The sequence below is a fragment of the Ixodes scapularis genome, unplaced genomic scaffold (genome assembly GCF_016920785.2).
Source record: "Ixodes scapularis isolate PalLabHiFi unplaced genomic scaffold, ASM1692078v2 PGA_scaffold13__105_contigs__length_92229423, whole genome shotgun sequence".
Taxonomy (NCBI): domain Eukaryota; kingdom Metazoa; phylum Arthropoda; class Arachnida; order Ixodida; family Ixodidae; genus Ixodes; species Ixodes scapularis.
The window spans coordinates 80,013,625-80,028,802 of record NW_024609839.1 but is presented as its reverse complement, the minus strand read 5'-3'; the positions used below and the strand labels follow the sequence as shown (position 1 = coordinate 80,028,802).

At 46.9% G+C, this 15,178-nt stretch overlaps 1 protein-coding gene across 1 annotated transcript; it reads left to right on the top strand.

Annotated features, from left to right (window-relative positions):
- Positions 1-795: 795 nt before the first annotated feature.
- Positions 796-14,588, top strand: LOC8051273 (nucleoporin NUP57). Its single transcript, XM_042289696.1, has 7 exons — positions 796-1,005; positions 12,678-12,818; positions 13,025-13,165; positions 13,372-13,512; positions 13,719-13,859; positions 14,066-14,206; positions 14,413-14,588. Exons 1-7 carry the CDS (start codon positions 807-809, stop codon positions 14,586-14,588), a joined length of 1,080 nt encoding a protein of 359 aa, XP_042145630.1. The 5' UTR covers positions 796-806.
- The last annotated feature ends 590 nt before the right edge of the window (positions 14,589-15,178 follow it).

Sequence of the window (15,178 nt, the reverse complement as noted above, 5' to 3'; positions counted from 1 at the left end):
TAACCAACCAGCGGTGCCCTTAATTCTTCCAGTAGCCATTACCATCCAATCCGAAGCCAACTGGCCAGCCTGTCGCGCATGCGCACACGAGTCGAACCTCAGTACAAGGTTCGTCGAAATTTCCACGAAAAGTTCGAACCAGGTCGAACTCGACCTCGGCCGGTTCGCGACACCCCTAATCATATGATCCGACGTCCTCGGCCAAGGAGGTTAGAGAAGGAGCTATATAGTGCTCTAGTTAGAAGTACGCACGCTGCAATATTGGTGAAGCCTAGTCATAAAAAGTTTAAACGATTTTGTGCTCAGCGTGACCGCAGATCTCTCTGGCGACTGGTGCGCGTGACATGTCACGTGTGAGATGGATGGTTGATTGCAAGGAGGTTTGGTTGATTGTAGAAGGACTCCTTGCAGCTTGCAGGCTTGCGCGCGCTCCGTACGGTAGGTTTTATCAGATCGAAGTCTAGACTAGTTAGACATGAGGAAGATTCATAGAAAGGGGGGACGGACAACGAAGACTTCCATGGAAGTCTTCGTTGTCCGTCCCCCCTTTCTATGTATCTTCCTCATGTCTAATTACCGTTACCAACACGCTCGTTTTGTACTCTCGGCCCTCCGCGGGCTCCCCCTCCCAAGTCCCTGGGACCGCTTCCCGACCTCTATCAATTCTCATTTCTTTCTGCTCATCTTTCACTCCCATTCCCCCTCCCCCCAAAGATAGTTAGCATGACCCGGCATGACTCCCATTTGAGTGAGTCTACAGGACTATCTCTTCCTTTCCAAACTCCTTCTCTCTCTCTCTCTCTCATATGATCCGACTCCCGAGTGTTCAGTCGTTCAGTGGTGTCCGCTCGGTCCGCGTTAAGTTGGCGTTGAAAGTTCTGGTGCTCTCCGAAGAGGATGCTTTGGCACTAGTGCGGTGCGAAGTGGTGTGGGAACTTGAGCAAGTCGCAACTATTGTCCTTCTTTCAAGGCCTTTCTATTCCCAAAGGAGTTCCGAAGCGAGAGGTATAGTTTCGTTTTTCGTCGGTTTCGTTTCTAGCCGGTTTCATGTGGTGCGATACTGGTTGCGATTTTCCAGTCTCGTGTGGCAGAAGCCCCATGATCACAGCATTTGAACTGACGCCCACGTTTTTCGTTTGTTTTTTCTTGTGTAGGAGCGACGTTGCACCTGAAATTCGCATGCAGATCGAACCGTCCGACGTGCTAGGCGCGCAGGACGACACCGGCATTTTTAATGCTCTCTTTGTGCCCGCAGACCCTTGCCTTGCTTTCGTGGGCAAGCTTGAAGGGTGCTTTTGGCGTGCATTGATGATGTGATGTGATGAAGGATATTTGTGCTTCCATGGCCGAACAGTCGGAAAACCTTCTCTGTCCAGCAATCTGCTAGAAGTTTCTCCAGATGTTATGCTATGAACCCTGGGGCATTTACGCCTTTAAAAAGCAGAGAGCTGCAAAAACCTTATTTTAAAAGTTCTGCTGCTGCTAGGTAAGCACAGAAACCGTGAAACAAATCACTTATCAGCTAAGTATAAACTGGGTCCAACTGGTGGCTCGTTCAAAAAATGGAAGATATATACAGATAAAAAAAATTTGGGGAAGAATGGAATGGATAGCACGAGATCTACATAAGAGCACAATTAAAGACACATATACATTTATAAAAGATATTGCATCACCACAGTTCTGATGAGCAGAAACTCGAGGGGTTTTTTGCCCAAGTAAAACTACGACCAGTTTGACCTCAACTGTTTTAAACTGGGACTAGCTGCTACCAACTGGAATCAACTTGGACCAGCTGAGGGGTCAAACAACTGGTTTGAACCATTCCCAATTGGGAGTCAACTGGTTTGACTCCCAGTTGGGAATCGAGTCTGGGTCCAGTTAGGAAGTAACTGGTTGGAGCGATTCCCAGTCGGACTTAGTAATAATAATAATAATTGTTTTATTTCCATCAGTATACATCAATGGAGGAGACGAAGGAAAAAAGCTACGTTGTGACAGCTGGACTTCAAATGGTTTCCCATTTCCAGTTTATATGGGGCAACAGTTTTGACAAGTTGGGGGTGTATTGACCTTTGCTAATGAAGAAAACTAAAAATACTTACATTTTTAGATTTATACAAATAGGAGAATTTTTAATTACTGAGTACATTTATATATTTATAAAAAAAATTCTAAAATTTTAAGTAACTAAATTTTTTTAATTGGAAAATATAATTAGTGACAAAATGTGTTCATTTAAATGAACATTTAGTGCATAATTAAAATATATTAAAACATTTATTTAAATACCTACAGTAATTTTTTTCTTTTAAGAAATAAATTTATCTTTTGGCCAATCAGAGCTAGCCGGCCGCTGTGGCACGCGGGTGCGGATTAGTGGTAAAGCGCGAAACACATGTACGACGAAACCTTCCGATCCGACGTGCGGACTGCCGGAATGGCCTTGGGCGGAGAGGGTGTTCGTAGCATCGGAGAGCGTTGAAAACCCTCGCCTCTGACCGTCGTATTGCGCGGTCGGACGTCGGATCGGACGGTTTCGTCGTACATGTGTTTCGCGCTTAAGCGCTGTCGACAGATGGCACTGCCTATGCTGACGCCGGAGTCGGACGGACGCGGTAGAGGGAGGCCAGGGAGGCACTAGAGGAGGGCCGGCATCGCCCAAGTTGGCGTCGTTATGAAAATGTGAAAACTACAGCTGCGCTTTTTTGGACCTAACTGTACACACACCATGGTGGTGGCGGTGAACTTCGAGGATGGAAAGATGCAGTTCAGCGATCGGAGGGCACCCAGGAAAGACTGGACGCACATAGACCGGACGGAAGAGGAAACGCCGCGGAGAGCACAATGGAGAAAATGGCGGGAGGTCTACCTCGAAAGTGTTTGACTGTTGTGACAGAGGCAATTGGAAATGTTGGATTGCAAGGTGGGAGCGCTACCGCATCCTATCAGGACTTCACCTGCGCAATGCGGGGGGTATCATGGGTGAGCACCTTTCTTCACGCGAGGGGGAGAGAAGCTGAGGACGTCTTCACTAACAGACGCCAGTGGCCGATCTTCCTTCATCTCACGAATACTACCTCTGAAAAAGTGATTCAACCGTCGCAAGCAAGTGGCTAAACACGGAGCGTGTACGTCACCGAACCTATTTAGTTTCATTCTCCAAGTTATTGACTATAAAGTCTTGTCAGCCTTCAAATTTTGTGCCGTGTTTCATTGTTGCTGGAGTTGGTACCAGCGGTAACTGGGACCAACTCCAACTGGGACCAGTTGTAACTGGGACCAATTCCAGCTGGGACCAGTTGCAACTGGGACCCACTTCAACTGAGAATTGTTCCATAAACCGGTTGAACTAAATTCCAACTGGGGGTGTTGAGGAAGTCCGGGCTCGTCGAGATTGCCACATTTTTGCCTCGTAATTGTGCTTCCTCGCGTATGCCCACGTGCTTCAGGACGATTTCCTTGGGAACATAAACTTGAACGACACAAGTGAGGATGAGGACACCAACACCACCCTCTCTGTATTCAATTCGGGATTTTGAAGTACGCTCAACTTAAAGGGGTCATGAAACAAATTTTGGGCTGGGATAAATGAAGTTAGATTGGGATTTTACTAAAAGCATATTGTTTAGTGGGCCAAAAAAAAGAAGGTGGGGCCCGCTTCAAACGGAGCATTTTCACCCAGCAACTTGACGTCGCAACACGGGCCGGCCGCGTTCACACGCAGCAACAGAATTGCTACGACTTGCCATCATCATCATTCAATTTGAATTTTCTTGCACTATTTAGACGCACAGCTATGCGCTAAAACATGTTTTTATATCTTTTAATGGCATTAAGAATACTAACTCGTCTTTCTCAAAAGATTTATTTCCAAAAACGATCCGTTTCAAACCAGAACCAGGTCTTTAGCTGTCATCATCACAACCACAGGGGTGTCGCGTGAAAATATTGCGTCGCTCATTGGCTGCAGCCGCTTCAAACTTCTTCGAATTGCTCAGAGTTGCTCGCTTGTTCGAGCCGGACCCGATCTCAGCAATTCGCGTCGATCTAGGGAAAGCTAGGGAACAGCCCGCCAGCAACCTCAAAATTGCTGGAAAAGTTGCCCCGTCTGAAGTGGGCTTAGAAAGTCAAAAGCCTGATTTTTTAATATGAAAATTTAAAAACACAGCAGACTATTTCGTACCTCCTTTCCTTCGAAAGCTCTCTGCTTTTCCCTTCGATACATCCGCAGTACCCAAAGCGCGTCACCCGGCCCGAACGCACATCACAAGACATTGGATCTCACTTATTCCCTTCACCCCTGGGCTGATAGTGCGGTTGAAGCTATGTGCTAGCCGGACCGATCGGCCATCTCCCTTTCATCACCTGACCTCACTCTCTGTGCGAGGGAGCGTGATCACGTGGCAGAAGTGAGGCAGGCTCATGAAGCACATAGCTTCCACAGCACTGTCAGCTTAGGGGTGAAAAGGGTGGGAAAAGCAACTTCTGTCTGCATTTTGAGCGACGGGCAAATCTTCTGCGGGGAGAATGGCGCTGTCCGGGTACACAAACGAAGGTCCGAGCAAGAGGGGAGTCCCTTCTTTCCGTCCTCTTCAACTGTTTGGTACAATGCGCGATTTATAGAGTTGAAAAGAAAGCTAAGAAGGAAAATGTTGAAAAATTGTTTCATGACCGCTTTAAACAGTTAAGCGTACTTCCAAAGAGCGCCGCTGCTCCAATGTTTAGCGCGGCTACGTAACGGTTCTTGCTACGTCATGGCCTACATAGCAAGATCCCCAACTTTTCTAATTACCACCCAACCAAGCTTTACAGGCATCCACCAGGTGCACATTGGAAGATTGTTTAATTAGCTTTAAATTTAGTTTTCTTGTGTCTTTCAACGAAAGACTTGTGCTTTTGAGTTTATGCTGCAACATGCAACATATTTCAGCTAGAAAATGAGTGCTTGAATTTCGTTTCCATACACCTTTAAACACAGATATGTGGTTTTAATAAGCGTATTAGAGTTAAGTGTTGTAACCCGTCATGGTTGAAAATATGGTACATGTGATGTTTTGATTATGATCATACAAAAAGACGTAAGAAACAAATGTTCCGCTCAAACTCTGTTTTGCTCAGACAGAGTGCGATCGCTCGGACGGCAGATTTCCGGCCCTCGACGCCTGGCGTATGGATTATGTCGATCGTTCCGCTCGTCGCGCTCTTCCACCATGATTTTGAATGATCGTAATTGAAACATCATGTGCACCATATTTTCAGTCACCGAGAGTTACTCCGACACAGTTATTAGTTTCATTTCTCATGACCACCGCCAGGGTATTATTTCCGGCTTCTGGTTGGCCACATTCGTATTTGTGAAGACGCCCTGGGAACATGCCCAGCCTGCTTTCGGCCAATGGGGTCTCCTCATTTGACTCCCATTCTTCCCAATGAAGGGCCAAACTCTGTATATATAGCTCGGGGGTGGGGTATTACAAGGTTACAACTTACTAGAGCAAGCTCAGTTTTGCAGCTCCCTATCCTCGCCTGCAGAGGTCAGTGGCCCAGGTAGCGATCACGAGAACTAGCGGCGCTGCAGTCAGATCTTGCTTCCCTGTCCCGGGCGCTGTCTGCTACCACTGCATTGAGAGCTTGTTTTTTTTTCTTCCATATTTTTTTACTTCCATGTGTATAATAGAAAAAAAAGGTGATGTAGTGTAACAGACCAGAAAGATCAGAGTCAGCGTATTGTGAGTGTTCTTTGTTTGAGTGTTTGAAATTTTAGTGTGCATCTGTTTCCTTGCGCTGTGAAGTGTTAGTGTGAATCACCAACTCGCCCAAGCTCAAGTATTGCTATTCAAGCCTGGCGGGCTAGACTATCCGGAAATAAGACTTCACTGCGGCACTGCTAGTTCTCGTGACCGCCACTGAGTCCACGTCGCAGGCGGAGCTGTGAAACTGAGCTTGCTCCAGTAACGTTGGGGTATTGTTGGTCCCTGCAACAATTGGTGGATCACGCTTCCCTGCTCCGCAAGTGCAGCCACTGGACGGCCCATCTTGCATGTTGCAAAACCAACTCTTTAAAGCATTGCAGAGGCTGGGTGGCTGCGTCTTGAAGACACATTTTCTACTTGTTCGTCGTACGCTGAAGAAGTTTTTTGAAACCTTCTGGAAAGAGTAAAAATTGCCTTTAAGATCAAGGTTTTTACGAAAGCGCAGCACCACGGGGAAAAAAGCACAACTTATTGAAAGCAAGTTTTGCCGGTTTCGCGGCATGATGAAAGCTTCCTTGGTGTGCTGAAGTGCTGCGTTTCTGTACTTTCGCACGCTTGTATAACAATCGACGCTGTGGCAATGTTTTAAAGGTGTGTCGTGCGTAAATGTCTTTGCATTATATATTGGCCACGTAGGTCTGGATCGTCAAGCTGTTCTGGCGGGTTGCTATTTATAAAGTACCCCATGGAACCAAGATCGTGAAGGCAACTTTTTTTAAAGGGACAATGACAATGATTCTATTTAATTTTTTTAAATGGTGGTTTAATGCTTCTTGGGAACATAGCATGCTGCCCAATTTTTTGTAGACAATTGTGACGCGTATTTATGTGCCTACGAAAGCAGTAAAGAAACCGAAACTGAACAATCTCCATTCTCGTTTCTGGGCCTCTGAAAACGGAGGTGACGTAGGATTGACGTCAAGTGTGAATAGTCGGTATCGGTAGTATTTAGGAGGTCGAGACTCTGGTTACAGCGGTGGGTTATAGCAGCGCGGTGGCGCGGTCGTTTCGCCGAATCTGTCAACATGGACGGCAATGCCGCTCTCGCGAGCGAGTTCGAGCTTCCGTTGAGTGACCGAACACCAACGGAACGGGAGTACATGTGTGGCGGCCTCTGCCATCACCTGACGGAGACCGCCCAGCCGGCAACGAACGGCCCGCATGCCGAAGGACGGACGCGGGGGAGATGCCGAGGAAAAAGCGGCAGCGATCCCGCCGTTCCGGGATCCGGTTCCTCCGCGGACGTCCTCTATTCGGAGTCAAAGAACACGAACAGAAACCCACACGTGAAAACTAGCGTCGCCCGAACGAATACTGGTCTTCAGTCGACCGTTAGAACAGCCATCTACAGCTACCATTTTGCAAAATCTTTCGAGTACCGTGTTCTTTTTTTAATTTTATTTTGTTTGCCCATAGTTGCTCGCTGCCGGTTTCGCGTCCAGCGTAGCAAAAAAAAAAACAATGATGCTGCTTTATTTACTGTTTAGTAATTATTTCCGGTCCGATTTATACTTTTGATGGTTATTCAAGCGGAAATTAGAACAGTATTCTTAAAAATCGCGAACCAAAACGTGCCCGAGGACACGTTTTTCGTTTCGACCAATCGCTGACGCGTCTCTTGTGACGTTGCGCTTCTTGGCCCCGCATCGGTCACGTGAGCTCCGCTTCTCCTGGCTTCTCCCGCAACTCTTGGGGCGTCGCCCCAGTCGATCCCGGTACGATTATTACCGCGACTGTTTAATTGATTTGCGCGGCACACAAGCGCCGGTTTCGGCTGAAATTTGGGCAACGTGGCCTCAGACGTGCCTGGAACCCAGTTCAGTCACCAAAAAGATCTCCGAAATTGCCTTCATTGTCCCTTTAAAGGGGTACGGAAATGAAAATTGAAATATACAAATTTCATTCGGAAATGAGTCAAGCAGGACGGATAATAACCACAAATGCAGACTTGTACGTAATCCTTTACAAGTAACGAAATTACTTGTAATCCCTTACATTTATCGGTAATTTAGTAACGGAATAATGACATATTTTCTAGAGTAATTTTAAAGTAATTCCCTTACAGTTTTTACGTAATGGATTCCTTGTAATCCGTTACATTTTTTTCAGGACCAGCCCCCCCCCCCCCCTTCTAAAGAAAAGGTTGTTTTTATTTTGGATAAGTTGGGCGCAGTGACACTGTCACGCGAATTGACCAGCGCAAAGTGATGCTTGGCACTCTTCAGTTCCGCAAAGCCATTGTTTGCAGCACCAACCCCCAGAATCTGTTTTTTTTTAGACCCTAACAACAATGTTAAAAGGTCCAAATAAACATTTCTACAAAAAAAAAAAGGGGAGGGGGGCGGAGGGGGCAAGTTATATCCGCTTTTTTTAGTGCCTTTGTTTTTCTTTGCGATCGAAGGCGGGGAGAAGAAGACACCAAGTGATTGTGTGCCTCTTCGAGAAGCTCGAGGAGGTAAGTGCACAGACAAGAATTAGTAATGTCCTTCTCGGTTATAGTGACTGGGACCATTTTCCTAATGTCGCAACACGAGACAACGCTCTGCCTACGCTTAAATTCACTAAAAGAGATGTGATAATATGTGAAGGTGTTATTGCCACAAGCATCCTCGTTCGCCAATGCACTTTTATCATTGTCTGTTAGAAAGCAGGATGTATTTTTTTTCTGCTTCTTTCACCTTATTTGACCTTGTCTTAAAAGCTACTTACTTTTTTTTTGTAGTCCAATTCCTCCCCCCCCCCCCCCCATTTTTCCTCTACCGACGCTGCTGGTATGGTAAAACGCTCCTCGACCTCAAGTTGTGTCGGCTTCTGTGCTTTTTGCTCAGCGTTTCTTCCGTCTTCGAAAATAAACCTCCAAAACAATTACAAACTAAAAAATTGTCAAGCTGCAGGCAAGCTGGCGTATGTTGATCATGATGCAAAATCCCAAAACTGGGAATGAAATTCGAAAGAAATAGTGTAAGAAGAAAGAAAAAAGGGGACAGGACATATCTCAAACTCAGTTGAGTTGAGTTTGAGACGTTATTCCTGAGCTGAGTTTTCAGCTGAGTTGAGTTTGAGACGTTGTCCTGAGCTGAGTTTGAGACGTTGTCCTGTCCCCTTTTTTCTGTCTTCTTACACTTTTTCTTTAAAATTTCATTCCCAGTCACAGAATTTTGCATCGTGTACAAACTAAACTTACTATATGCCAGCGTCACTCGGGCGGCGTCCGAGCAGATTACTACCAGCGTGCAAGGGGGTGGGGAGGCAGTTTGCCAGATCGTTTCAATGTTTTTCTGAGCCTCAAGTGACCCTCAACCACCTGCCTGCCCCTGGCCTTTTCGAACTGGAGGAGAATCGTTAAACAGTGCGTTTGTGTGATCACTACTGCGTGATGCATGTTAAAGACCCCCCCCCCCCCCCCCCCCCCCCCCAGGCTGGCGGCCACAATGACTGATCTGCACACGTCACTCTGCACTGGCAAATAATCCAGCACATCCGGGACACTCGTCGTCTCATTTAATTGCCTGACCCACTTCGTGCAATCTGAATATCACACCCGAACATTTCTAAACCTGATTTCGGGAAAACTAGTGAGACGTGAAAACGTTATTTGAAACTGAAACTGGGGAGGGTGGCAGAACATGAAAACCGAACTTCGAACATAGCGCACTTGGACTTAAAAGAAATTCAAAACCTAAGTTTCTTTTTCGAATTTAGCGCTAAAAGAGAATCGAAACCTTCGAACTTTAAGTAGAAAGAAAGTCGAAATCTTCGAATTTATTGAACTTCATATCTATAAGAATTTGAAACGTTCAAATTTTTCGAATTTATAATCCAAAGAAATTTGAAACATTCGAATCTCTCAAATTTCAAGTTAGGAAAGTTCGAAATCTTCGAATTCCTCGAACCTCAAGTAAAAAAATATTCGAAATAATCGGACCCAAACTTTTAGAAACCGTAAAAGCTTCGAACTTTTCGAATTCGAAACTTCACGATTTTTGAAAGTTGACAATTTTTCTAATTCGAATCTCCGTACGGTCGAAAATATCGAAACCTTTCGAATTCGAACTTCAGTTCGGTTTGAAATCGAACCTAGGGTGGTTCGCGGCATCCCTAGCTACAACTGAACCGTTTTTGTACCCATAGGGTGACGAGTGTATCACGTGTGAGACGCTCCACACCCCATGTCGGAAACGACGGACGTGCGAGCCGGATCAACAGGGCACGAAGTTTCTCATCGTCCAGAAACTTGTGGGTCGGCATATCGCTGTTGACCAAAGCACGGTTCTTGGCCATGCAGAAGCGTGGCGACATCTCGTAGTTAAAAAGTGCAGAACGGCTTCGAGCCATACAGCAGGCCCACAGGGACAACTCGGTGACATTCCTCAACGAGCCCATTGTGGCATCTTGGCGGCTTCCTTCGCAAAGGGGCAAAGGCTTCGCAATCGCATTCAGGTCGAGGTAACTTAAACAGTTGAGCTTACTTTCAAGGAGCGGCGCTACTCTGATGTTTAGTGCGGCTATACATAACGGTTCCTGCTACGCCGTGACTACATAGCAAGATTCCCATCGTTGCTAGATTATCTACCAGCTAATCTGCACAGGTGTCCACCAGGTGCACATTGAAAGATCGTTTAATTAGCTTTAAATTTAGTTTTCTTGTGCCTTTTAATGAAAGATTGGTGTTTGTGAGGTTATGCTGCAACATGAAACACATTTAAGCTAGAAACTGAGCTCTGGAATTTTGTTTCCGTACCCCTTTAAAGGGTTCAAATCACATTGCCACTTTTGAACAATGGAGCCAGGGGCGTCGGAAGTGTGGTGGGAGGAGGAGCACAGAAATAAAGATTTTTGTTCTACTAAATTGATTGCCATAAGCATCTAGTAAACAAAACAAATGTGCCGTCGCCATTGTTGTTTCCCTCTTCCATCGCTCCCCTCCTCTTCCGTTTCCACTAGACACTGGATCAAGCTCACTCCTGGATTACGAGTGTTGCAGGTTGCAAATACAATCGTCGGACTAAAGTAAATTGCTGCTCCAGAGGCATATATTTCTTCACACACATTGCACTTGCAGAACGTATCCACATGGTATTGATTCTTGATCGGTATCCATGCGTGCGAAGACACAGAGACCCAGCACTTCGGCGTAACAAGGAAACTTTGATCATGCTGCAAGACCGGCGAAACTTTCTTTCGACAAGTTGTGCCCTTTTCATGCCACGCTGTGCTTTCATAAAAATTTTCATGTGTTCTGAAAGGCAATTTTCATTGTTTACACAAGGTTTTAAGAAACTTCTTTGGCGAATGACGACAAAAGAATGGAAAACGTGTCTTCAGGACACTGCTGCCCATCCTCTGCAACGCTCCAAAAAGTAGATTTTGTGACATGCAAAATGGCCATCCGGTGGCCGCACTTGCGCTGCAGCAACCAAACGGGGATGCGCGATCCAGAAAATTGTTATAGAAATCAGTGGGGGAAATCACTGGACGCCATTTTTTAGTGTGTTTTATATATAGCTTGTAAGTGTCGCCAATTCTGCAGGCACTGACGGTTATTTCTATTCGCTGATCTCTTCAAACTACAACTTCTGCGGTGCGAAGCTAACACGGTGAACTGAAATCTTGCAGCGCATAAAATTCTGGCATGGCGGCGAATGATGTCGTACATGCAAGCTATGTGTAGGGTGCATGTTCATCAGAACGAGCTCACACTTATGGGCTGCCAAAGGCGGCGATTTTGATAGTGTGGAATGCCTGTCACAAGAGACCCTCGCAAGGTTGCCGTCAGGTCGCACCCAGCAGTCTGTTCAGCTGTTGTTGCCAGTTTACAATGATGAGTCATTTTGTATTTTTAAAGAATAAGACATTTTGTACTTACTAGCCACTCACATGGAAGCAGCTAAGTGACTCATTGGTTTCAATTCTTTTTAAATCCCCAATTTTTAAAATTTATTGGTATAAGGATGTGGTCGCACTCATCAATTGTAACCACGAAGTGTGGCTACGAAACACTCTGAAACCATGTGGTTGCTTTAATTAAAGAGGCTGTGCAAAAATTTTTATATTTTCAGTAAATACCGCTTATAAATGATCATTGACGCTCCTAACCTATCACACACATATCTCTCCACTCTTCGCAGTTTGGAAGAATACATAGCAAAAAATGGGCAGTGTTCAACCCCTAAACTCAGCCAAAACAAGCAACTGCTTGATCTGGGGCCGGCTACGTGCCGCCAATATTTGTCATAGCCACGAGCTGGGGGTTGCTAAAACACAACACGCCGAGTTCCATACACTGTTAGAGTTTGGCTATTTCATTCATAGCAGTGATTGAAACTGAGGCACTATCCGAATCGCTCGTCTAGGCATTGATTGTCGCAAGCACAAGGTTAGTGCTTTCATGGGGCATTTGCCTATCATCTTTAGCGGATAATTCCCGTGGCAACAATACTGCAGTCCCATCAGGAATTGCAAAGGACAGACTGAAAGTCTGCCTGTATTCTCGAAATTCCAGCGCAACAAAGGATCCTTTGTTGCGCTGGATTCCAGTTGGGAGCTGCTGGAATCCAGCTGGACTGCCTCATTTTCAGCTGGGATGAGTTCCATAATCCAGCTGGAGGTGGACTGATTTTTACTTGGGGCCTCTTGGTCAGTGGCATTGCATGCGAGTATGAATATACCTAGTCACACTAGTGCCAGCAGCTTGTGCAAAGTGACAAACATTCTAACCCCATATCGTTGCACGGCCCCTTGAAAGTTGAGGGACGCACATGTGTCGCATGCACCACGAAAGTTAAATCGTTCCGGCTTGAGGCCAAAACTTCAGAACGCTTTCTTTCGATCATAATTCTCGGTCGGTTCCCAGCTTTCTAGCCTAGATTCGTACACATTCTCACACTTTAATTTCGGTTTCTTCCGTCTGACGCCCTGCAGCGAGCGGGGGGCTCCGGGCATCGGCATCCGAAGCCGCTCCTCCCAGCACCACCAGTGGGAGCCTGATCGGGAATGCTGCCCAGGACGCAACGACGACTCAAGCGTTCGGGCAGCCTTTCCCTTCGGCCATGTCCAGCTTTGGTGAGAAATGCACGTCCTTGCCTTCGTTTGGTTGATTTGTGCAAAGAATGTGTCGCTTTCAGCACGAAAGCTAAATCATTCTGGGTTGAGGCCAAAATTTCAGAACGCTTTCTTTCACGATTCTCGGTTGGTTCCTAGCTTTCTATCCTAGATCCGTATACATTCCTGCGCTTTAATTTTGGTTTCTTCCGTCTGACGCCCTGCAGCTAGCGGGTGGCTCGGAGCATCGGCCTCCGAAGCTGCTCCTCCCAGCACCACCAGTGGGTGCCTGATCGGAAATGCTGCCCAGGACACAAAGACGACTCAAGCGTTTGGGCAGCCTTCTCCTTCGACCATGTCCAGCTTTGGTGAGAAATGCACGTCCTTGCCTTCGTTTGGTTGATTTGTGCAAAGAATGTGTCGCTTGCAGCACGAAAGCTAAATCATTCTGGGTTGAGGCCAAAATTTCAGAACGCTTTCTTTCACGATTCTCGGTTGGTTCCTAGCTTTCTATCCTAGATCCGTATGCATTCCTGCGCTTTAATTTTGGTTTCTTCCGTCTGACGCCCTGCAGCTAGCGGGTGGCTCCGAGCATCGGCCTCCGAAGCCGCTCCTCCCAGCACCACCAGTGGGTGCCTGATCGGAAATGCTGCCCAGGACACAAAGACGACTCAAGCGTTTGGGCAGCCTTCTCCTTCGACCATGTCCAGCTTTGGTGAGAAATGCACGTCCTTGCCTTCGTTTGGTTGATTTGTGCAAAGAATGTGTCGCTTTCAGCACGAAAGCTAAATCATTCTGGGTTGAGGCCAAAATTTCAGAACGCTTTCTTTCACGATTCTCGGTTGGTTCCTAGCTTTCTATCCTAGATCCGTATACATTCCTGTGCTTTAATTTTGGTTTCTTCCGTCTGACGCCCTGCAGCTAGCGGGTGGCTCGGAGCATCGGCCTCCGAAGCTGCTCCTCCCAGCACCACCAGTGGGTGCCTGATCGGAAATGCTGCCCAGGACACAAAGACGACTCAAGCGTTTGGGCAGCCTTCTCCTTCGACCATGTCCAGCTTTGGTGAGAAATGCACGTCCTTGCCTTCGTTTGGTTGATTTGTGCAAAGAATGTGTCGCTTGCAGCACGAAAGCTAAATCATTCTGGGTTGAGGCCAAAATTTCAGAACGCTTTCTTTCACGATTCTCGGTTGGTTCCTAGCTTTCTATCCTAGATCCGTATGCATTCCTGCGCTTTAATTTTGGTTTCTTCCGTCTGACGCCCTGCAGCTAGCGGGTGGCTCCGAGCATCGGCCTCCGAAGCCGCTCCTCCCAGCACCACCAGTGGGTGCCTGATCGGAAATGCTGCCCAGGACACAAAGACGACTCAAGCGTTTGGGCAGCCTTCTCCTTCGACCATGTCCAGCTTTGGTGAGAAATGCACGTCCTTGCCTTCGTTTGGTTGATTTGTGCAAAGAATGTGTCGCTTTCAGCACGAAAGCTAAATCATTCTGGGTTGAGGCCAAAATTTCAGAACGCTTTCTTTCACGATTCTCGGTTGGTTCCTAGCTTTCTATCCTAGATCCGTATACATTCCTGTGCTTTAATTTTGGTTTCTTCCGTCTGACGCCCTGCAGCTAGCGGGTGGCTCGGAGCATCGGCCTCCGAAGCTGCTCCTCCCAGCACCACCAGTGGGTGCCTGATCGGAAATGCTGCCCAGGACACAAAGACGACTCAAGCGTTTGGGCAGCCTTCTCCTTCGACCATGTCCAGCTTTGGTGAGAAATGCACGTCCTTGCCTTCGTTTGGTTGATTTGTGCAAAGAATGTGTCGCTTGCAGCACGAAAGCTAAATCATTCTGGGTTGAGGCCAAAATTTCAGAACGCTTTCTTTCACGATTCTCGGTTGGTTCCTAGCTTTCTATCCTAGATCCGTATACATTCCTGCGCTTTAATTTTGGTTTCTTCCGTCTGACGCCCTGCAGCTAGCGGAAGGCTCGGAGCATCGGCCTCCGAAGCTGCTCCTCCCAGCACCACCAGTGGGTGCCTGATCGGAAATGCTGCCCAGGACACAAAGACGACTCAAGCGTTTGGGCAGCCTTCTCCTTCGACCATGTCCAGCTTTGGTGAGAAATGCACGTCCTTGCCTTCGTTTGGTTGATTTGTGCAAAGAATGTGTCGCTTGCAGCACGAAAGCTAAATCATTCTGGGTTGAGGCCAAAATTTCAGAACGCTTTCTTTCACGATTCTCGGTTGGTTCCTAGCTTTCTATCCTAGATCCGTATACATTCCTGCGCTTTAATTTTGGTTTCTTCCGTCTGACGCCCTGCAGCTAGCGGGTGGCTCGGAGCATCGGCCTCCGAAGCTGCTCCTCCCAGCACCACCAGTGGGTGCCTGATCGGAA